The sequence below is a fragment of the Chlorocebus sabaeus genome, chromosome 6 (genome assembly GCF_047675955.1).
Source record: "Chlorocebus sabaeus isolate Y175 chromosome 6, mChlSab1.0.hap1, whole genome shotgun sequence".
In the NCBI taxonomy this organism is placed as follows: Eukaryota; Metazoa; Chordata; class Mammalia; order Primates; family Cercopithecidae; genus Chlorocebus; species Chlorocebus sabaeus.
In genome coordinates this window covers 8,656,009-8,679,584 of record NC_132909.1, presented here as the reverse complement: position 1 = coordinate 8,679,584, position 23,576 = coordinate 8,656,009, and the positions used below count along the sequence as shown (strand labels likewise).

Genomic DNA, 23,576 nt, shown 5'->3' with positions numbered 1-23,576 from the left:
AAAAAAAATATTTCCAGGGCCCACCTGGCTCTGCTCCTGCACAGAAAGGGTTAATCTTCACTTTGTGATCTCACAGGTCATGGAGTGAGGGTGGTAAAGAGAGGCAGAAATTTCAGGGGGAGGGGTGGCTGGGAAAAAGTAAAGGGGACAAGCCAATGTGTAACTACGGCCCTCCAAGACATGCAGAGGAGTTGGGGGGCCCTGCCAGGGGCTGAGAAGTCAGTGCTGTACCTGGAGGTTGTCTCACTCCTGTCCCCACAATCCCTGATACTCCGGAGTGATCTGTCCTTTCAGACATCCACTGTGAGGTCCCAATATTGGGGTTTATCCTTTCCTCAGTCCCAGCCTGTTCAGCTCTCCAACCAAGTTTTGGGGGCCCCTCTAATGGGGGGGATGGCCCCAGCTGCTTAGGCCTCTGAGGTCAACCCCTTTACATCACAGCCCTCTCCCCAAATAAGAAGCATGAGGTGAGCTGGAGGACCCTCCCTGGAAGGAGGGTGTTCTGGGGGTGAGCCAGTTTTGGGGTCCCCCTTCAGTCCCTGACCAGGCGGTAAATGTGATGCTGGGCCCCACGCTCGCTGGTGGAGACCTCGAAGACATAGGCGGTGCAGAGCAGCAGTTCCTGGGTGTCTCTGTTTGTCACCACCTGCCAGGGAGGCCAGGACAAGGGACTTATGCTTAGAAGGGAAGGCAGGGACCCCTATGCACCCCCGCCAAGTTATCATGGAATACCCAGCAGGCTCTTTTCTATCTCCAGGAAACAGGCGGCCACCGTATCATGTTCCCCAAGAGAAAGGCACGCCCAAAAGTCAGTTCCCTCAGCTGAGCGTTGGCAGTGACGGTGTATCATGTCTCAGGGTCAATCAGGTTCCCATCATATCACATTCCCCAGGTAAAACAGATCCCCATCATGTCACAGGTAAAGAGAGAACCCTCCCTGCAGGTTCCGCAGTCAAGGGGTCTCTGCCTCACCAGTCCAAAAAGTTAAAGGGGCTCCCACCATGTCATGTTCCTTGAGAAGCTGAGGATCTGCCTTGAAGTGTCCTCCAGTCAGCTTCCCCAGGGAAGGAGGGCTTACGTGCGAGTGCTATGGGGCTGGGCATGGTGGCTCACGCCTGTAATCCCAGCACTTTAGGAGGCCTAGGCGGGTGGATCACTTGAGGTCAGGAGTTCGAGACCAACCTGGCCAACATGGTGAAACCCCCGTCTCTACTAAAGATACAAAAATTAGCCAGGCATGGTGGGGCATGCCTGTAATCCCAGCTACTCAGGTGGCTGAGGCAGGAGAATCGCTTGAACCTGGGAGGCAGAGGTTGCAGTGAGCTGAGATCTTGCCACTCCAGCCTGGGCAACAGAGCAAGACTCCATCTCAAAAAAAAAAAAAAGAGAGAGAGAGAGGGCTGTGACATCCCCAACACATCAGTTCCCTAGGTGAAGGGGTCCCCTAAACTAAGGGTCAATGGTGGGATCCCCACTGCATCAGTTTCCTGGTTAAAAGAGCCTCAGGCTGAGGGCTCACTTCGGAGTCCCTGCTGCGTCAGTCCCTGGGTGAGGAGTTCCCCTAGACTGAAGGTCTGTTATAGGTACTGTCTCTCCACACTGGGGGCCCCTGGGGGCCCCCACTCCAGCCCAGCCCCAGGCATCACCTGGAGGATGGTGAAGTTTTCCAGGACGCTGTTCATCATGTATCGCTCAGGCAGCTGCCGCAACTTGTGCAAGAAATTCACCAGGTACTCGCACATGGGCGAGCGTAGCAGGCGGTACACAAATCTGCCATCCTCCAGCTGGGCCCGTTCCGTCTGAACCAAGGGGCAGGGAGTGGGGAGAATGGTGGCTGAGAGACACACGGGTCACCCCAGGAACTGAGCTCCACCCTGTGCCTCTAAGATGCCGTCACACTCACTCTCACTGCCACCTTCCTTTCATCACCCCACCCACAGTGACCGGAGACTGGGCCTGAACCCTCAGGGATCCAACTCAGGATCTCTGAGCCTGCAAATCACAAGCCCCTCAAAGTGACGCTCTGAACCCCCAAAGGCCTCTGAACTCCTCTAACCTCCCAGCCCTCAGATACCCTCCAAAGACGCCTCCATGACATTTTCAAACTCTATCTAACCTCTAAACTTGAGACTTCCCCAAGTCTCCAGCAACCCCTAAGTGTGACTTCTGAACCTTCTTGCCCTAGGAACCTCTCCATAGCCTTAAGACCCTTCTCAATCTCAGTGACTCTAAATCTCTATACTACACATGACCTGTCAGCCCTCAGAATGATCCCTACCTGTGACTTCCGAACTCCACATTAGCTCCCAACGCATGCATTAAACCCTCAAAAGAGGCTGGGACCCACTCCCTCCACGCACACCCCAAATGCCTGAGCCATCATGGCTTCTGGTCCATTCTGCACCCCCAAGTGCTGGGTGGCTGGGCGCTCACCCGCCCAGAGCTCCACCCCTCCAGCCTCACCTCCACCTTCTCCACCACCTGCTTGCCAAAGGAGCAGACCTTGGAGGAACAGGTGAGGGTCATGTGTTCCAGGCTCTCATACTGGCTGCTCACTCCGTAGAAGCCACCACTGCTGATGCTGCCACCGGCCCCCGCCTCCTCGCCACTTGGGCCCCAGTTCAGGTCCGCCTGGGAGATGGGAAGGCACAGATGAGTCAGAGGGGACGTCCCTTATAAACAGTGGAGACTACCGGCACGGTTGCTCACGCCTGTAATCCCAGCACTTTGGGAGGCTGAGGTGGGTGGATCACCTGAGATCAGGAGTTCGAGACCAGCCTGACCAACATGGAGAAACCCCGTCTCTACTAAAAATACAAAATTAGCCGGGCGTGGTGGCACATGCTTGTAATCCCAGCTACTGGAACACTGACGCAGGACGCAGGAGAATCACTTGAACCTGGGAGGCGGAGGTTGTGATGAGTAGAGATCGGGCCATTGCACTCCAGCCTGGGCAACAAGAGCGAAACTTCATCTCAAAAAAAAAAAAAAAAAAAAAAAAAAAACCACAGCGGGGACTCTGCCCCATAGCCTAGTTTTCCCATTACCCCTGCAATTCCCAGCTTGATTCCTCAGTGCTTTTTTTTTGGAGACAGGATCTTGCTCCGTCACCCAGGCTGGAGTGTGGTGGTACAATGACAGCTCACTGCAGCCTCGACCTCCTGAGCTCAAGTGATCCTCCCACCTCAGCCTCCTGAGTAGCCAGGACCACAGGTGCATGCCACCACACCCAGCTAACATTTTGTATTTTTTGTAGAAACAGGGTTTCACCATGTTGCCCAGGCTGGTCTCCAACTCCTGGGCTCAAGCGACCCTCCCACCCTGGCCTCCCAAAGTGCTGGGATTACAGGCGTGAGCCACCGCGTCAGGCTTTCAAAGTTCTCCAAGGGCTGGTTTCTGGAGAAGATCCACTGCCCATCCATGTTGAAGAAGTCTGGGTCCCCAAAACAGTCTTGGCCCTCTCTCCCCAGTAACCAAAGGAACCCTGGAATTCAAATTCAACCTTTTTTCTTTTCCTTTTTGTTTTTTGAGATGAAGTCTTGCTCTTGTTGCCCAGGCTGGAGTGCAATGCCACGATCTCGGCTCATTGCAACCTCCGCCTCCTGGATTCAAGTGAGTCTCCTGCCTCAGTCTCCCAAGTAGCTGGGATTACAGGCACATGCCACCATGTCTGGCTAATTTTTGTATTTTTAGTAGAGACGGGGTTTCATCATGTTGGCCAGGTTGGTCTCGAACTCCAGAACTCAGGTGATCCACCTGCCTCGGCCTCCCAAAGTGCTAGGATTACGGGCATGAGCCACCATGCCCGGCCAATTCAACCTTTTTCTCTTGAAGCCCGCAACTCAAAGGTTTAGCCCCTTCCAAGGGCCTGGTTACTAAGGAGGCAGTTACTGCTTAGCAACCAGTTCAAGATGAACACCTCCCTCTAAGCCCCTCTACCCTGGTTGCTAAGGCAAGTTGCTACTCCCTAGCAATGGGACTTCACAGAGCCTGCGGAGGCCTGACTCCTCTTCAGAGCGCTTCCCCCTCGGCCGAATCTGAGAGGTCAGACTCCCTCCATAACCCCAGTGGCCAAGTGCGTAGACAGCTGGCCAAGTGTCACTAGGCCAAGTGGGGCCTAAGGAAGCCTAAGAGCTCATCACAGGTTTGGTCTGAGTCGCCTCCTCAAGAGGCGTACCTCTTCCTCTTCCTAACTGTAGTTGCTAACACTGTGCCAGGTCAGTCTTCTCAGGGGCTCAGCTCCATCCCTCACTGTGGCAAAACCAAAGACCTTACCAGCTGCTCCTCTGAACCCCTTCAGGAGCTGGGCTTCCTAAGGGGGTGGCTCTCCAGTCCTGGGACCTGATGAGGCCTGTCTTAAGCCCCAACAGTGTCTAAGCCCTCAGCTGCACATCCCCAGAGCAGTTTCAGACCCCTGCTTCACACGGCAGAAAGCTTCAGAACCGTGAACAGCAAGCTCCAGAACAGCAACATTCCCAGCAAGGCCAATAAAGTTCAGGCCCTCAGCAGCCTTTCTTTCTTTCTTTCTTCTTCTTTTTTTTTTTTTTTTTTTTTGAGACAGGGTCTCATTCTGTCACCTAGGCTGGAGGGCAGTGGCACAATCTTGGCTCACTGCAGCCTCCACCTCCTGGGCTTAAGTGATCCTCCCGCCTCAGCCTCCAGAGAAGCTGGGACCACAGGTGCACACCACCACATCCAGCTAATTTTTCATTTTTTGTAGAGTTGAGATCTCGCTGTGTTGCCCAGGCTGGTCTCAAACTCCTGAACGCAGGCGATCCTCTCGCCTCTGCCTTGCAAAGTGCTGGGAAGATAGGAGTGAACCACCACACCTAGCCAGGCTTTCTTCTCAGAGACTAGATCCCTCTACCACCTTTGTTACTATAAGAGCTAGCACCCCCTAAACAACCAGGCAACATTTATTGAGCCCAGGCCAGGCGCTGTGGCTCACACCTGTAATCCCAGCACTTTGGGAGGCCAAGGCGGGTGGATCACTTGAGGTCAGGAGTTTGAGACCAGACTGACCAACATGATAAAACCCTGTCTCTACTAAAAATACAAAAATTAGGCCAGTTGCAGTGGCTCATGCCTGTAATCCCAGCACTTGGCGAGGCCGGGGTGAGCGGATCACTTGAGGTCAGGAGTTCAAGACCAGCCAGGCCAACATGACGAAACCCCGTCTCTACTAAAAATACAAAAATTAGCTGGGCATGGTGGCACATGCCTGTAATCCCAGCTACTTGAGAGGCTGAGGCTGGAGAATCGCTTGAACCCAGGAGGCAGAGGTTGCAGTGTGCCAAGATCGCACCATTGTACTCCAGCCTGGGCCACGGGAGCAAAACTCCATCTCAAAAAAATAAATAAATAAAAACAATAAAATAAAATAAAACACATTTATTGAACCCCTGTAGTGTTAGTCATCGTATTGGACACTGGACCAAGTAGCCCTAAGAAACACGCAAGATGGGCCCTCTTAGTCACAGTTATATAAATGGCACCTGACACCAGGCCTCTACACATGAAGTGCTCAGTAAATGATTGCTACATAAATACAGGACTTGGCCGGGTGCGGTGGTTCACACCTGTAATCTCAGCACTTTGGGAGGCCAAGGCGGGCAGATCATTTGAGGCCAGGAGTTCAAGACCAGCCTGGCCAACATGGCGAAACCCTGTCTCTACTAAATATACAAAAATTAGCCAGATGTGGTGGCGGGTGCCTGTAGTACAAGCTACTGGGGAGGCTGAGGCAGGAGAATCGCTTGAATCCAGGAGGCAGAGGTTGCAGTGAGCCAAGATCCAGTCACTATACTCCAACCTGGGTGACAGTGAGATTCTGTCTCAAAAATAAACAAACAAATAAATGAATACAGGACTTGACAAAGCCACTCCGTGGCTCCTTCCATCACTTCCTCAAAGCCAGACGTTCTCTAGCAACAAGGTCTGGTGAAACTGATGCAAAGCATCATTCCCCTCTTTAGAGAACAGGGCCTCCACAAGTCCACTGGCAAAGGGGAGGGGGCTGTTCCTTAGCAGCAAGGCTTGGTGCAGTCAGGTGGGGCACAGGGAAGCCTGGAATGTGGCAAGCCCATGCCCAGGACCCCATTAGTTACACGGCCAGGTAACTCGCCATATTAGTTACATGCGGCAATATCCAGGGAGGCCCAGGCACCCCCACCCACCCTGGGGGCTGGCCTCCTCGGTGTTCCTTGTCGCAAAGGGGACTGACACTCCAAGCCATGAGGACTGACCGGTACGTCCCAGGCTGACCTGGCAGGGCCTGCGACCATCTCTTTTAGGGCCAGAGGCCTTTGCTGGGACACCACAGGATTTGTAAGCACTTTTGGTTTTGCTGCGACAACTCACCCAGAACTTGACCAGGAAGAAGGCGTGGGGGGGGCCACGATCATACAGCTCTCGGAGGCCACCCTTTTTCTCAGGGAATTTGTCATAGATCTGCCGGACGTCCACGCTCTCGAGCGGCGGCGCTCCGGGGCTGGGGCAGTGCTGGCTGATGTGCACAAACAGGTGTCTCTGGTACTGAGGAGGGTTGGCCGTGGGTGAGAAGTCGGAGGTGGGCTGCATCTCCAGCCCGTGCTGCCTGAGCCCACCAAATGCCGTCACCATCCCCACAGCTCTGGCCAGCTGTTCCACACTGTCCACCCAGCACTGGGCCTGACTCCCACCCATCGTCCCCACTCCTGTCTCCTGCAGCCCCTGCAGTCCCACAGTCCCCAACTCCCTGCCACACCCCCCAACTCCATCCTCACTGCCTCAGCCTCAGCATAGGCCTCCCGCCCTCACTCCAGACTCCAACCTCGCCTCTCCAGTTCACCCCTCACGTGGCTCCAGACCTGCTCCTGCCCTTCCCCTGGTCATAGCCCTCCCATAGCTCCCCAGCACCCCGAGAGCAAAGCTCACACCCCCTAGGCCTGGTCCTATATAGAGCAGGTGCTCATAAATGTTCAATGGATGGAAGACTGAATTAATGAGAATCCAGAGGTCTTATGGTTGATGTTTTGATTGATGTTTATATGGTGTGGCAGAGACTGCTACGTGTTCACAAATCCTGGTTCCTTTACACAGTGTGAAACTACATTTCCCAGGCTGCTTGGCGGTTAGGTGTGTCCACGTGACTAAGTTCTGGCCAATGGGATGTGACCAGGCCTGACAGTTGACACATCCAAGCCAGATTCCTAAAACCTCCTGCACAATCTTGACTCTCTCCCTTCCTCCATCTGCTGGCCAGATGCAGAGACTCCATCAGCAGATTCTGAAGCCTCAGAAAATGGCAGAGCCACAAAATGGAAGGAGCCTGGATCCCCAAATCACTTGAGTCCAAGGCTCCTGCTGAACCTACATTGTAATGTTACATGCAATTTATCTGGCATTCAGTCCCTAAGAGTTAGGAGCTGTTTCTTCTAACAGTCGGCCCACTCCATCCTAACCCAGGAGAGGCTCAAGCACAGAAACAAGATCTTTTCCAAGTTCCTAGTATGCATCACAAAGCCTAGTGAACAGTAGAAACTCAAACACATTTGATGAATGAATGAATGATATCCTGAGGAGTTTTTCTGACCTTCCCAACCTGTCACCCCATGACCTTCCAGTTCCTTTATGCTAGTAGTTCTCAAAGTACGGTCCCCAGACCAGCTGCATCAGCGCACCTGGTAGCTTATTAGAAACGCAAATTCTCAAGCCCCACATCATATCTAGCACATCAGAAATTCTGGGGATGGGGCCCAGCAATCTCTGTTTTAAGAAGCCCCCCAGATGATTCTGATACATGCTAAAGTTTGAAAACCATGACTTTATACCTTCCCTCCCTATCACCCTCGATATTTCAAAATCCCTCAGTGACTATACCAAAATTTCACTCACAGAATCAACTGCATCTGGCGGTTCCACAAATGCTGAGAACTCTACCAGCTGCAACCGGGCAGTGCCCAGGGCCCGAGCCTGCCAGGCTGGGGGCGATGGGGCAGGTGGGGGCAGGGGTGAGAGGGCTTGGGGGGGATCGTACCCTAGAGAGAGAGAAGAAAGAACAATACAAATTGCTAACATTTATTGAATATATCAGGTACTGTTGTCTCTTGCCTGCCTCCACTTAGAAACTGAAAAAGCTAAATACTCACTTTCCCAGCCTCCCTTGCAGTTAGAAGTGGCCATATGACACAGTCCTAGCCAATGAGACGTTAGGGGAAATCTGCTGGGGGGCTTCTGGGAAGGAGTTTCTTCCTGAATGAAAAAGACAGAACTTTGGGAGGAGAAAGCTTTTGGCCCTGGCCAAGTCCTGCTTGGGACATTGATATGGTTTGGATATTTGTCCTCTCCAAATCTCATGTTGAAATGTGATCCCCAGCTGGGCGTGGTGACTCATGCCTGTAATCCCAGCACTTTGGGAGGCCGAGGCAGGCGGATCACAAGGTCAGGAGATCAAGACCATCCTGGCTAACACGGTGAAACCCTGTCTCTACTAAAAATACAAAGTATTATTTGGGCGTAGTGGCACGTGCTTGTAATCCTAGCTACTCAGGAGGCTGAGGCAGGAGAATCATTTGAATCCAGGAGGCAGGGGTTGCAATGAGCCGAGACTGTGCCACTGCTCTCCAGACTGGGGGACAGAGTTGAGACTCCATCTCAAAAAAAAGTATAATCCCCAAGGTTGAAGGTGGGGCCTGATGGGAAGTGCCTGGGTCATGGGGGTGGATCCCTCATGAATGTCTTGGTGCCTTTCCCATAGTAACAAGTGAGTTCTCACTCTTTGAGTTGATGTGAGCTGGCTGTTAAAAGAAGTCTGGCTTCGCTCGCTTGCTCCCTCTCACCATGTGACATGGTGGCTCCCCTTCCCCTTCTCCCATGATCCTAAACTTCCTGAGACCCTCACCAGAAGCATAGGCTGGCAACATGCTTCCTGTACAGCCTGCAGAATTGTGAACCAAAGAAACCTCTTTTCTTTATAAATCACCCAGTCTCAGGCATTCCTTTCCAGCAATGCAAATGGACCAACACAGACATGATCCTTGGAATTGCAACAGCCATCTTGGGACAATAAGACAGACGTGAGAGGAACTACCGAGATGCCAGTCCTCATATTGCTAAGCCCACACAGCAACAGCCCACCTCCAGGCTTTTTGTTGTGTGGATTCATAACATGAATGCTTTTACTATTTAAGGCACTTTTAATTTGGGTCTTCTGTTACTTGCAGCCAAAAGTATTCCTAAATCTAATAAAAGTATTGATAAATCTATGGAAACTAAGGGACTCCCTCTTTCACTGATGTGAGTTCTCAGGGCCATATCAGCATGGACTTCCAGAAGCCATCTTTGCTGCCAAGTAGCTGAGCCTGCCTGGGAATGAAGCCACCATAGTGGAAAGCAGATCAAAGTAATACCTGACGCCATCACTTGAGCCTCTGGATCCAGCCATGCCTGAAGCCATAATTCTGAACTATCAGTTACTGGAACCAATAAATCAATAAATTTTTCTTATTATATTTTATATTTTTATTTTTTTATTTTTTGAGACAGAGTCTTGCTCTGTTGCCCAGTCTGGAGTGCAATAGTGCCACCTCAGCTCACTGCAACCTCTACCTCCCGGGTTCAAGTGATTCTCCTGCCTCAGCCTACCGAGTAGCTGGGATTACAGGTGCATGCCACCACGCCTGGCTAATTTTTGTATTTTTTAGTAGAGGTGGGGGTTTCACCATGTTGGCCAGGCTGGTCTCAGACTCCTGACCTGAGGTGATCCACCTGCCTTGGCCTCCCAAAGTGCTGGGATTACAGGCATGAGTCACTGCACTGGCCTGTTTTTTAAAATGTTGCTTCAGCTGGCTTGATTTGGATTTCTGTCACTTGCAGCTGAAGGAATCTTGACTAACACACCTCCCCAATGTCTCATAAGCTAGTAAGTGGCAGAACACAAACCCAGTGTGAGTGGCTACAAAGACCAAAATCTCCTAACCATCACCAGTTCCACCACTCAGCTCTCCAGCCCGTCCCTGCTCCCCCGCCTCCAACACACACACCCTGCCTCAAAGCTGGGCTTCAGTAAGAATGTATCCTCCAATTGGCCTGGCGCAGTGGCTCATGCCTGTAATCCTAGCACTTTGGAAGGCTGAGGCGGGTGGATCACGACATCAAGAGATTGAGACCATCCTGGCCAACACAGTGAAACCTAATCTCTACTAAAACTACAAAAATTAGCCGGGCGTGGTGGTGGGCGCCTGTAATTCCAGCCACTCAGGAGGCTGAGGTAGAATTGCTTGAACCCACAAGGCAGAGGTTGCAGTGAGCTGAGATCGCGCCATTGCACTCAGCCTGGCAACAGAGCAAGACTTCATCTCCAAAAAAAGAAAAAAAAAAAACACCACAATGTATCCCTCAATTGATGGAAGGTTGAAGGAAAGTCAGCAGGGGTCGAAGAGAGAGAGGGGAGACGAGGGAGGGTGGAGCACAGGCTCTTACCTGGGAGGTCAGTAGATGGGGGAGTCAGTGACAAGGAGAACGGTGTCTGTGAGAATGGCTTCACACTGAGGGAAAAAGGAAGCCAGGGGTTAGCCAGGTAGAAAGATGCTAATGTCACCAGCAAATGTTTACTGAGAGGCCACAACAAGCCAGACCCTGTGCACTTTGTGCACAATCTCATTGAAGCCTGACAGTGCGTGAGGTAGGTAGAATGACTGCTCTATTCATTACACAAATGAAGAAACAGGTATTGAGGGGTCAACTGACCTGCCCAAAGTCACACAGCTGAGATGCAGCAGAGCTGGGACTTGAACCCAGGTCAGTCTCAGCCCGGTATCTCAGGCTCTTGATGATGACATTTTGGTATCTCTCACAAAATGTCAGAAAGAGAAGAGAAACTGGCCGGGCGTGGTGGCTCACACCTGTAATCCCAGCACTTCAGGAGGTTGAGGCAGGCAGATCACTTGAGGTCAGGAGTTCAAGACCAGCCTGACCAACACGATGAAACCCCATCTTTACTAAAAATACAAAAATTAGCCGGGTGTGGTGGCCAACACCTGTAATCCCAGCTACTTAGGGGGCTGGGCCAGGAGAATTGCTTGAACCCAGGAGGCAGGGGTTGCAGTGAGCCAAGATAGCGCCATTATACTCCTGGATGACAGAGCAGGACTCCATGTCAAAAAAAATAAAGAAAGAGGACAGAAGAGAAACCAAGCCTTGGAAGGTGGGGAGAAGACACAGAAGACGAGGCATTTGGAGGAAGAAGAGGCTGAGGGGTTGGGAGGGTGGGAAGAAAATCACCGACAGTCAGGAGATGGGACATGAGGCCAAAGTCAGGGTGGGGAGGCAGCACTGGCCAATAGAACTTTCCAGTGACGGAAACGTTCTATTCGATGGAAATCTGCGCCATCCGATACGGTACCCAGTGCACACATGTGGCTACTGACCACACACCTCGTGGCCACTGAGCACTAGTGTGGCTCATGTACCTGAGAAACAGAATCTTTAATTTTATTTAATTTTAATTTAAATAGCTGCATGGGCTAGTGGCTATAGTATCAGTCACAGCCCTAGTAGCACAAGAGATAGTGGTGAAGAGACTTAGATGTCAGAGATCAGACCAGGCGCACTGTATTCCCAGCACTTTGGGAGGCCAAGGCAGGAGGATCGCTTGAGCCCAGGAGTTTGAGACCAGCCTGGGCAACACAGCAAGACCCCATCTCTGATTTTTTTTTTTTTTTTAAGATGGAGTTTCGCTGTTGTTGCCCAGGCTGGAGTGTAATGGTGTGATCTCGGCTCACCACAACCTCCACCTCCTGGGTTCAAACTATTCTCCTGCCTCAGCCTCCCGAGTAGCTGGGATTACAGGCATGCACCACCACGCCTGGCTAACTTTGTACTTTTAGTAGAGACAGGGCTTCTACATGTTGGTCAGGCTGGTCTTGAACTCCCGACCTCAGATGATCCACCCATCTTGGCCTCCCAAAGTGCTAGCATTATAGGTGTGAGACACTGCGCCCGGCCTCCCATCTGTATTTTATAAAGAAAAAGAAGGAAGGAGAGGGAGAAGGAGAGAGGGAGGGTGAGGGGGGAGGGAGAGGGATGGAGGGGGAGGGAGGGGGAGGAGGGGAGAAGGGGGAGAAGAAAGAAGGAGAAGGAGGAAGGAGGAGGAGGAGGAGGGAAAGAAAGGAAGAAAGAAAGAGAGAGGGAGGGAAAGAAAGAAAGAAAAGGAAGAAGAGAAGGAGAAGAAGGAGGAGGAGGAAGGAGAAGAAACGGAGGATGGAAGAAAGAGAAGAAAAGCCAAAGGTCATGGAAGGCTGAGGTGGGCAGATCACCTGAGGTCAGGAGTTTGAGACCAGCCTGGTCAACATGGCGAAACCCCGTCTCTACTAAAAACACAAAAATTAGCCAGGTGTGGTGGTAGTAATCCCAGCTACTCAGGAGGCTGAGGCAGGAGAACCACTTGATTCTACTCTAGGAGGCAGAGGTTAGTGAGCCGAGATCTCACTACTGCATTCTCCAGCCTGGGTCACAGAGTGAGACTCTGCCTCAAAAAGTAAGTCAGAGGTCAGGGAGATAGGATATGGGGGTCAAAGGTCAGAAAAGATGTTAAGGGTCAAAAGACCAAGATCAGATGACAAACTCCAGGAGACCCTGACTCCCGTGGGTTCTGCCCTAGACCTTGTCATCCCAATTCTAAAATCTAAACTTCAATACTCTGCCCATTGACATAATCTCTAATTCTTTTTTTTTTTTTTTTTGAGACGGAGTCTCGCTCTGTCACCCACGCTGGAGTGCAGTGGCCGGATCTCGGCTCACAGCAAGCTCCGCCTCCCGGGTTCACGCCATTCTCCTGCCTTCGCCTCCCGAGTAGCTGGGATTACAGACGCCCGCCACCTCGCCCGGCTAGTTTTTTTTTTGTATTTTTTAGTAGAGACGGGGTTTCACCATGTTAGCCAGGATGGTCTCGATCTCCTGACCTCGTGATCCGCCCGTCTCGGCCTCCCAAAGTGCTGGGATTACAGGCTTGAGCCACCACGCCCGGCCCATTGACATAATCTCTAATCATCAAAGCCACCTCTTCAGATAGGCCTTTTCTGTCCCTTGTCTAAAATAGAGCTAATACACTCTGCTCTATTTTTCTTTTACTTTTTTTTTTTTTTTTGAGACTGAGTCTCGCTCTGTCGCCCAGGCTGGAGTGCAGTTGGCCGGATCTCAGCTCACTGCAAGCTCCGCCTCCCGGGTTTACACCATTCTCCTGCCTCAGCCTCCCCAGTAGCTGGGACTACAGGCGCCTGCCACCTTGCCCGGCTAGTTTTTTTGTATTTTTTAGTAGAGACGAGGTTTCACCGTGTTAGCCAGGATGGTCTCGATCTCCTGACCTCGTGATCCGCCCGTCTCGGCCTCCCAAAGAGCTGGGATTACAGGCTTGAGGCACCGCGCCCGGCCTCTGCTCTATTTTTCATATTTATTCCTTTTCTTTTCTTTTCTTTTCTTTTCTTTTCTTTTGAGACAGAGTTCTGCTCTTGTTGCCCAGGCTGGAGTGCAATGACGTGATCTCGGTTCACCACAACCTCCGCCTCCTGCATTCAAGCGATTCTCCTGCCTCAGCCTCCCAAGTAGCTGAGATTACAGCTGTGCCACCACACCCCGCTAATTTTGTATTTTTTTAGTAGAGACGGGGTTTCACTATGTTGGTCAGACTGGTCTCGAACTCCTGACCTCAAGTGATCCACCCACCTCAGCCTCCCAAAGTGCTGGATTACAGGCATGAGCCACCGCGCCCGGCCTCCTTTTCTTATTAATCCTCTGTTTATATGTTTATTGTCGGTCTCTTCCCAGCCCCAAATATATGAAGCTCCGTGAAGGCAGGGATTTCACCTGTCTTACTGCTGTGCCCCTAAACCAAGCACAGTATCAGGCACTTAGTAGGCACTCAACAAATACTGGACTGGCCTCCTCTAGATTCCTGGAATCCAGCAAGATCTCCTACCTCGGGACCTTGTCACGTGCTATTGTCTCTGCCTAATATATTCCCACTCCCATTCTTTTTTTTTTTTTTTTCTTCTTTGAGATAGAGTCTCACTCTGTTGCCCAGGCTGGAGTGCAGTGGCACGATCTCAGCTCACTGCAACCTCTACCTCCCAGGTTCAAGCGATTCTCCTGCCTCAGCCTCCAGAGTAGCTGGGACTACAGGAGCACATCACCATGCCCGGCTGTTTTTTGCATTTTTAGTAGAGATGGGGTTTTACCATGTTGGCCAAGCTGGTCTCGAACTCCTGACCTCAAGTGATCCGCCCTCCTTGGCCTCCCAAAGTGCTGGGATTACAGACGTGGGCCACCGTGCCAGGCCTCCCACTCCCATTCTTCACCTGACTAAGTCCTACCCAGGCTTCAATGTTTTCTTCTCAGAGAAACCCCTAGAACTTTCTCCTCCACCCCAGAACCTGCTGTGGTTCTTCACAGCACCTCACACATTCTTCAATTTTCTGTTTATGCAGGTGATTATTTGATTAACACTCATTTCCCCCATTTGACTAACAGCTCCATAAAAGTGGAAACCCCAGCGTCAGTGCAGTGCCTGCCCAACCCCCCACCCTCCAGCTCAGCACCCTCCCCTGCAAAACCCTCAGCCCCCAGGTACTTGATCTGATGCTTCCCATGTCCCCATTCAGCAGCGGCTCCCTAGTGACCTTCCTTCTCTTCCAGTCTAGATCCCACAGCCTGTCATTGCACTCTTTATTTATTTATTTATTTATTTATTTGAGACGGAATCTCGCTCTGTTGCCCAGGCTGGAGTGCAGTGGCACAATCTCGGCTCACTGCAACCTCCGCCTCCCGGGTTCAAGCGATTCTCCTGTCTCACCCTCTTGAGTAGCTGGGACTACAGGTGCCTGCCACCACACCCAGCTAATTTTTTTGTGTGGCTTTTTTTTTTGGTGTTTTCAGTAGAGATGGGGTTTCACCATGTTGGCCAGAATGGTCTCGATCTCCTGACCTCATGATCCACCCGCCTCAGCCTCCCAAAGTGCTGGGATTACAGGCGTGAGCCACCGCACCTGGCCCTCACTGCACTCTTTCTCTGGCAATACTGTCAACACTCCTGCCTCACCATCCTGCAGCCACACAAGCCGATCAATGCCTAGCCTGGATCCATCAGTTCTTCTCTGGGCTGAAAAATGCACCCCCAGCCCGCCACGGTGGCTCACGCCTGTAATCCCAGCACTTTGGGAGGTCCAGGGAGTGGGATCACTTGAGCCCAGGAGTTCGAGACCAGCCTGGGCAACACAGCAAGACCACCGTCTCTACAAAAAATCAAAAAATTAGCCAGGCGTGGTGGCACACGCCTATACTCTCAGCTACTCAGAAGGCTGAGGCAGGAGGATTGCTTGAACCTAGGAGGCTGAGGCTGCAGTGAGTCATGATTGTGCCACCACACCCCAGCCTGGGCAAGAAAGGAATATCCTGTATAAAAAAGAAAAAAAAAAAAAAAAAAGCACTTCTCATCATCTTCTGGGGCCCATTTCTATTCTTTTTTTTTTTTTTTTTTTTTTTTTTTTGAGACGGAGTCTCGCTCTGTCGCCCAGGCTGGAGTGCAGTGGCCGGATCTCAGCTCACTGCAAGCTCCGCCTCCCAGGTTCATGCCATTCTCCTGCCTCAGCCTCCTGAGTAGCTGGGACTACAGGCGTCCGCCACCTCGTCCGGCTAGTTTTTTGTATTTTTTTAGTAGAGACGGGGTTTCACTGTGTTAGCCAGGATGGTCTCGATCTCCTGACCTTGTGATCCACCCGTCTCGGCCTCCCAAAGTGCTGGGATTACAGGCTTGAGCCACCGCGCCTGGCCCCATTTCTATTCTTATAGGCTAGAAACATATCCTGTCACCTCAAGGCTCTCTCAGAACTGAAAAGGACACTCCCACTTACCTCTGGGAAACATTTTCTTCCTTCTGAATCTAAGAGAAGATTAATTATAACCTCTGTTCTACCCTCAGGTCCAAGAACCACCTAACAGAGGCTGGGCATGGTGGCTCACACCTGTAATCCCAGCACTTTGGGAGGCTGAGGCGGGTGGATCACGAGGTCAGGAGTTCAAGACCAGCCTGGCCAACATGGTGAAACCCCATCTCTACTAAAAATACAAAAATTAGCCGTGCATGGAGGTAGGCACCTGTAGTCCCAGCTACTCAGGAGGCTGAGGCAGAAGAACTGCTTGAACCCAGGAGGCGGAGGTTGCAGTGAGCCGAGATCACACCACTGTACCCCAGCCTGGGTGACAGAGTGAGACTCCGTGTCAATAAATAAATAAATAAATAAATAAAAGAGGGGAGATGGGAGCTGGAAGGCGGAGTGAGAAAGGTCTCTGTGGGGGTGTGAGAGGTGGGGGGCAGGTGCTGAGCCAGGACACATAGTACTCACTCTGGAACATTCCAGGGGGGCCCAGATCCCCCAGACCAAAACTGGAAAAGCTCAGAGGCCTGGATAGGACACAAAGAAAAATGGCTGGTCAGTCCCCTGTGGACAGTTGGAGCCCCATCCATCCCCCTTTGCCCCCAAGTCCCACAGTCCCCAACCTGGACCACCTGAGGACCGGTGGGACCCAGTTTGGCCTGCAGGGAAGGCGCGGAGATGAGCTGGGCAGAGGACATGGTCGCCATTGTCTGGAAAGCCTTGTCTTTGGAAACCTGGTCCTAGAGGAGGAGGCGGAAGTTCATGTGAGAGCAGCATCCCAGTCAACATGGCAAGAGGGGGGTGGTGCCAGGGAGGGGCAAAGATGGGGAGGTGCAGAGGTGGGGAGTCAAGGCAAAGGGTTGGTGGCTGGGCATGGTGGCACACGCCTGTAATCCCAGCACTCTGGTAGCCTGAGGCGGACAGATCACTTGAGGTCAGGAGTTCAATATCAGGCTGGCCAACATGGTGAAACCCTGTCTCTACTAAAAATACAAAAATTAGCCAGGTGTGGTGGCGCACACCCATAATCCCAGCTTCTAGGGAAGCTGGGGCACAAGAATCACTGGAACCCAGGAGGCAGAGGTTGCAGTGAGTGGAGATCACACCCCTGCATTCCAGCTTGGGCGACAGAGCAAGACCCTGTCTCCAAAAAAAAGAAAAAATGGAAAATAAAATGGCAAAGGGTTGGGTTGGGGGAGGGTTGAAACTCTCACCACAGCCCTCTGCCCCTCCTCAGGGACGGGGCACTAGTCTGGAGTGAGCGTGGGTGGGAGGATGGACAAGGGGACTTACCACATTCAGGGCCTGCCCGTGGGGGTGGGGGAGGGTGCCAAAGGAGGAAAGAAAACATGACTTAGGAAGTGCGGCCCGGACTCCCCCACCTCCCTGCCCTACCCGCCCGCACAGCCCCGCCACCCTGAGCTGAGCAGTGCCAAGGGATGGATGCAGAACAGGAAGTGGAAGTGGCCAGCCCTGGAGGGGAAAAGGGGCTCCCTGCCCAGAAAGACAGTGATGGGGGTTTCTAGAACAAGGAAAGCCAGAAGGTTCCCAGATGTCCAGGACACAGGAAATGAGAATTTCAGAGCCAGCGGGAAGACGAGGTGAATGTTTCCTAATCCAGACAGAACAGACAGGGAACAGAGAAGGTCGAGAACAGACCGGAAGGGAAGGGTTTCAGACCTAGAGAGAAAGAAAGGGAAAGTTGCTGGATACAAAAACAAAAACAAAAACAGGAAGCGACTGTCCCCAAGTCCAGAAAAAGAGACAGAAAAACCCCGCACACCCAGAAGGAGGAGAAAATGAGGGTCTCTGGCCAAGAGGAACCAGGAAATCCAAAGGATGAGGAAAAGGAAATGAATGAGGAATCTCCACCAGGGAATGAAGATTTCTGGGCACAAAGAGTAGGCAGATCACACGAAGGCCAGGAAATAGGAAAACCAACCAGCAGAGATGAAGAGGAGACTTTCACAGCACAAGACTGGGGAAGAAATGAGACCACCAGGAAGAGGGAAAGGAGGGACAGGAGCAGAGGGAAGGGAGGGGGACAGGAACAGTGGTCAAGGGAGGGGACCGATGGCTCATCCTTTCCACTGCCCTGAGCAAAAACCTTCAGCCCTCTCCATGCTATCGCTCCCTGCCCAGGGTCTCAGCAACCACACCACCATCCCTAGGCATCTCCCTTTATGGGCCACTGACTCCCCACCTGGATGACTGCACCCCCCGCCCTGTCCACAGAGGTCCCTCACCTGAGGTCTCTGTCCCCCTCTGTCTCTGGGTCTCTGTCCCTCTTTCTCTGGGTCTCGGTCCCCTCCCCCAAGTCTCTGTCCCCCTCTCCCTGGGTCTCTGTCCCTTTCTCTCTGGCTCTCGGTCCTCCCTCCTCTAAGTCTCTGTCCCCCACCCCCAGTCTCTGTCCCCCTCTCAGGATGTCTGCTTTGGTCCCTACCTTCAACTTGGACTGGATTTCCCTCGATTTCCTTCGGGCCAAAACCTGGATGTGACTAGAAACCTGGAAGGATCAATGGAGAAGCAGATTCAGGCCACAGCCACTGCTCCTGTGTTCACTACCCCTTCTCTCCCTCCAGGTGCCTCACTGAGCTGCTGGAACATGAAGGGTGACAAACACACTGAAGATGAGAGCCGTCTCAGGAGCACCCGAACACAGATGTCCATAAAGAAGCTCTCAAACACCACGGATCCTCCCGGGACCCATCCCATCCAGGTCTCCTTCCCCTCCATCATGCTGTCTGTGGCTCCCCTGGGTCTAACACAACTGCTAGAAAAACTATCCCCAAATAGGCACAGCGAGAGCACATGAACAGATGTGCTGATACAGTTCAGACATTTGTCCCTTCCAGATCTCATGTTGAAATGCCATCTCCAGTGTTGGAGGTGAGGCCTGGTGGGAGGTATTGGATCATGGAGGCGAACGCCTCATGAATAGCTTTGCACCATCTCCTTGATAATGAGTGACTTCTCACTCAGTTCATGCAAGATCCAGTTGTTTAGGCCAGGCGCAGTGGCTCACACCTGTAATCACAACATTTTGGGAGGCCTAGATGGGCGGATTACTGGACGTCAGGAGTTCAAGACCAGCCTGGCCAACACAGTGAAACCCTGTCTCTGCTAAAAATACAAAAATTAGGGCCAGGCACAGTGGCTCACGCCTGTAATCCCAGCACTTTGAGAGGCCAAGGCAGGCGGATCACCTGAGGTCAGGAGTTCAAGACCGGCCTGCCAAACATGGCAATACCCTACCTCTACTAACTAAACATACAAAAAATTAGCCAGGCGTGGTGAGGTGTGCCTGTAATCCCAGGTACTTGGGAGGCTAAAGCAAGAGAATCGCTGGAACCCGGGAGGCGGAGCTTGCAGTGAGCCAAGATCTCGCCACTGCACTCCAGCCTGGGCGACAAGAGCAAAACTCTCTCTCAAAATAAATAAATAAATAAATAAAAATTTGCCAGATGTGGAGGCACGTGCTTGTAATCCCAGATACTTGGGAGGCTGAGGCAGGAGAATCACTTGAACCCAGAAGGCGGAGGCTGCAGTGAGCTGAGATCATGGAACTGTACTCCAGCTTGGGAGACAGTGAGACTTTTGTCTCAAAAACAACAAAAACTGGCCAGGTGCAGTGGCCCACGACTGTAATTCCAGCACTTTGGGAGGCCAAGGCAGGTGGATCACCTGAGGTCAGGAGTTCGAAACCAGTCTGACCAACATGGTGAAACCCCATCTCTACTAAAAATACAAAAAGTAGCTGGGCATGGTGGCACGGGCCTGTAATCCCAGCTATTCAGGAGGCTGAGGCAGGAGATTCGCTTGATCTCGGGAAGGGGAGGTTGCAGTGAGCCGAGATCGTGCCACTGCACTCTAGCCTGGGCAACAGAGCGAGACCCCATCTCCAAAGAAAAAAACAACAAAAAGATCTGGGTGTTTAAAAAGAGTCTGGGACCTTTGTCTTTCTTCTCTTGCTCCCACTCTCCATGTGCCAGGCCTGCTCCCACTACCCTTTCCTCCATGACTGGAGGCTTCCTGAGGCCTCACCAGGAGCAGATGCCAGCTCCATGCTTCCTGGACAGCCTGCATAACTGTGAGCCAAAATAAAGCCTTTTATTTCTTTCTTTCTTTCTTTCTTTCTTTCTTTTTTGAGGCGGAGTCTCGCTCTGTCGCCAGGCTGGAGTGCAGTGGCACGATCTCGGCTCACTGCAACCTCCACCTCTCGGGTTCAAGCGATTCTCCTGCCTCAGTCTCCCGAGTAGCTGGGATTATAGGCACACATTGCCACTCCCAGCTAACTTTTGTAGTTTTAGTAGAGCTGGGTTTCACCATGTTGGTCAGGACGGTCTCGATCTCCTGACCTCCTGATCCACTCACCTAAAGTGCTGGGATTACAGGCATGAGCCACTGGCCCATGCCTGTAAAATAGCTTTAGCTCTTTTCTTTATCAATTATCCAGTCTTGCCAGGTGCGGTAGCTCATGCCTGTAATCCCAGCAATCCCAGCACTTTGGGAGGCCGAGGTGAGTGGATCACCTGAGGTCAGAAGTTCGAGACCAGCCTGGACAACATGGTGAAACTCCATCTCTACTAAAAATACAAAATTACCCAGGCGTGGTAGTGCATGCCTGTAATCCCTGCTACTCAGGAGGCTGAGATAGGAGAATTGGTTGAACCCAGGAGGCAGAGGTTGCAGTGAGCCAAGATCGGGCCACTGCACTCCAGCCTGGGCAACAGAGCTAGACTCCATTTCAAAAAATAAACAAATAAAAAGATAACCCAGCCTTGGGTAATTCTTTACAGCAACACAAACGGACTAACACACACGCCGAGAAGACAGATGAACACACAGGAAGCAGCTTCTTCCTTGAACCTGAACCTGGCCATATGAGGATGACCCTGAGAAGACCAGCCCATCCCAGACAGAAGCCCACAAGTCCGTTCTGAGACCTGTTTTCGAGTTCGGGTCTTCCCTGTTCTCAGCTTGATGTAGCGGGCGATCAGTTCATTCCGACCTGAAGATTCAAAGATGGAATAGAGTTAATTAGACTTTCAGCAGAACTTCCCCATGGCAGGGACACCAGGAAAGAAGAAAGCAGCAAGAGTCCCCAAAGGTCTGCAGCAACTGGGCTGCCAGTTCCCTCAGCTACATGGAAGCCAGACTGCTTGGGTTCAAATCTCAGCTCATCTGAACCAGCTCTGTGCAACTATAAGCAAATCACTTAACCCAGCTGTGCCTCAGTTTCCTCATCTGTGCAAATGGTGATACTAGCTCCTACTTCTGAGTGCTCCATAAACCTTGGTTACTGTCATTATTCATCAGTGGGGGCCAGGGCAAAAGACAGAAGTAGACTCACCATACATCTTGCCTTCATCGGACAAAATAATTTTCCGGCGGCCGCAGGGTGGATAGATGGCCAGGGCCTCCTGGAAGCTCTGCTCAATGTCTGGGCTCCACACCCCCTCTGCATCCGGGCCCCCGTCACCCCCAGCCCCCTCACTGCCGCCGGTACCCTCCTCACTGCCTTCCTCACTGCCCGTCCAGCCGCTGCCATCGTCCAGGGCGGCCCCAGCCCGGGGTTCCCCCATCTGGGCCTGGAGGAACACAGAACTCAGCAAGCTTCCCCCAAACCCCACCCTCAAGGGACCTGAAGCTGAGAGGGCTGGGACTCTGGACCACTGGGTCTGAGGGAGGAGGGGCCGGGGCCTGGTCTCCTGGGTCTGAGGGAGGAGGGGGCTGGGGACCTGGACTCCTGGGCCTGAGGGAGGAGGGGCTGGGGACTTGGACTCCTGGGCCTGAGGGAGGAGGAGCTGGGGGGGACTCCTGGGTCTGAGGGAGGAGGGACTGGGGCCTGGCCTCCTGAGACTGAGGGAGGAGGATCTGGGGCCTGGACTCCTGGGTCTGAGGGAGCGGGGGCTGGAGGCCTGGACTCCTGGGTGTGAGGGAGGAGGGGCTGGGGCCTGGACTCCTGAGTCTGAGGGAGGAGAAGGAGCTGGGTTTCTGGGAAAGCTGAGGATGGGAGTGTTCTCAGAGTTTCCAGAGGAACTCAATTATGATGAAGTCACAATGATTACCCCAGAGTGATTACCCCAGAGTAATGCCGAGGGCCATGAGGGCTAAAGGTTCGGGTATGAATTATGGGTTTTAAAGAAGACAGGAGGCAAAAGCTAGTGGTGGGGAAGGAAGGTGTGGGTGAAACTTTCCCAGTCCCACCCCAAGAACAGGTGCTAGGATGTGAGCAGCAGCTGCCAGAAAAGAAGAGGGGCCAAATAAGACTGAGGGGAGGTCCAGAGAGACGGGAACAGAGACTCAGAGAGAAAAGGGGACAGAGACCCAGTGAGGTGGGGGACAGAGACCAGCAAGGGGGGGGACAGAGACCGGGGGGGACAGAGACCCAGGGAGAGGGAGAGACAGAGACTAGAGAGAAGGGGACAGAGACCAGGGAGGGGGGGACAGGGACCAGAGAGAGGGGGCCAGGGACACAGAGAGAGAGGGACACAGAGACCCAGAGAGAGAGGGACAGAGACCCAGAGAGAGAGGGGGCCAGAGCCCCAGAGAGAGGGCAACAGAGACCCAGAAAGAGGGAGACGGAGACCTAGAGAAGGTAGGGACAGAGACTCAGGGCAGCAGCTGAGGCCGAGACCAGGAGAGACACACAGAACCACAGGCTGGGGGACTGGGGCGCCCTGCCATCAGGAGAGCCAGAACAAAGGGCCCAGGCGTCCCCTCCCCCAGCTTCCCACAACCCCCATCAGGGGAGGGGCTTGCCGGCCAGGGCGACTCCCCTCCGGCACCGGGCCCCGCCCCTCCCCTCCCCCGTGCGCCGTGGGCTCTGATCCAACTCAAGTTCCCAGCGACTTTCCGGAGGCCGGGAACAGGGAAAACTTTTTCCAATACAGTCAGATCCCGCCTCCCCGGAGGCTTCATATCCTCCACAGCTTTCCCAGGACCCCAGAGTCCAGGCCCCTATTCCCCTCCTCCCGCGGACCCTAGCAGACAAAGACCCCGGGCCAAGCCCAGTGGCGCTGCGGCGTTCAGGACCCCCGTAGGCCAAAATCCCAGCCCAGCCCTCCCCCATGTGGCCAGACAAAGGGACGGTGGAGCCGGGTAAGAAAGGTCCCCCTAATTTCCCGCCCCAGACCCTAAACCTCCAAAGAGGCAAGGCTTAAGATCCAGAAAGCCCCGTAACCTCACCTCGGCCACCCCAGAGGCCCTCCCTTCTCCGTAAGAAGGACCAAATGCCCCCCAGATTACACACGGGGTCCTTCTCACTCCAAAGTGACACCGCCGCAGACACTCGCACGCCCCACACCCCGCCAGCGCCCTTGGCCCGCACCCACTACTGCGCGTACGCCCAAACTCAGACCCAGCCGCAGGCACCCTAACTCCGCCAGAGTTCCCACTCCTCACTGAGGCTCGGTCACGGGCGCAAATTCGGGCCCCCGGGCAAAAGAAGACTGCGAACCATTCAGAGACGGTCCCGCAAACGCACGCCTCACCTCCTAACCAGCAACTCCCCACCCCAACTCACACACCCCAAAGCAGGATCCCCGACTCCCGCCGGCGCCTTCCTACCTCCCGGCCTGGGGCTGGGGAGCCGCGGGCGGGCGGGGCGCTGCGAGGGAGAAAGTTGCCGGGAGCTTTGTTTGGGAAAAGTGGGAGGGACCGGAG

The 23,576-nt window shown here is 53.1% G+C and overlaps 1 protein-coding gene across 7 annotated transcripts; it reads right to left on the bottom strand.

The window, feature by feature from the left end:
- Nucleotides 1–532: 532 nt before the first annotated feature.
- On the bottom strand, nt 533–23,549 carry TEAD2 (TEA domain transcription factor 2). Of its 7 annotated transcripts, none has more exons than XM_037991909.2 (13): nt 23,481–23,549; nt 21,262–21,499; nt 20,855–20,919; nt 18,352–18,414; nt 17,202–17,213; nt 16,532–16,648; nt 16,377–16,435; nt 10,462–10,526; nt 7,876–8,018; nt 6,361–6,534; nt 2,464–2,631; nt 1,647–1,799; nt 533–646 (listed from the first exon to the last, which is right to left on the bottom strand). In XM_037991909.2, the coding sequence occupies exons 2-13, from the start codon at nt 21,491–21,493 to the stop codon at nt 533–535; spliced, it is 1,365 nt and encodes a 454-aa protein (XP_037847837.2). In that variant the 5' UTR covers nt 21,494–21,499; nt 23,481–23,549. The 7 variants fall into 7 exon arrangements, with proteins under 7 accessions (XP_037847837.2, XP_007995714.2, XP_037847838.2 ...); XM_007997523.3 differs by having other exon boundaries at nt 16,541–16,648; XM_037991910.2 differs by having other exon boundaries at nt 23,441–23,525.
- Between the last annotated feature and the right edge of the window lie 27 nt (nt 23,550–23,576).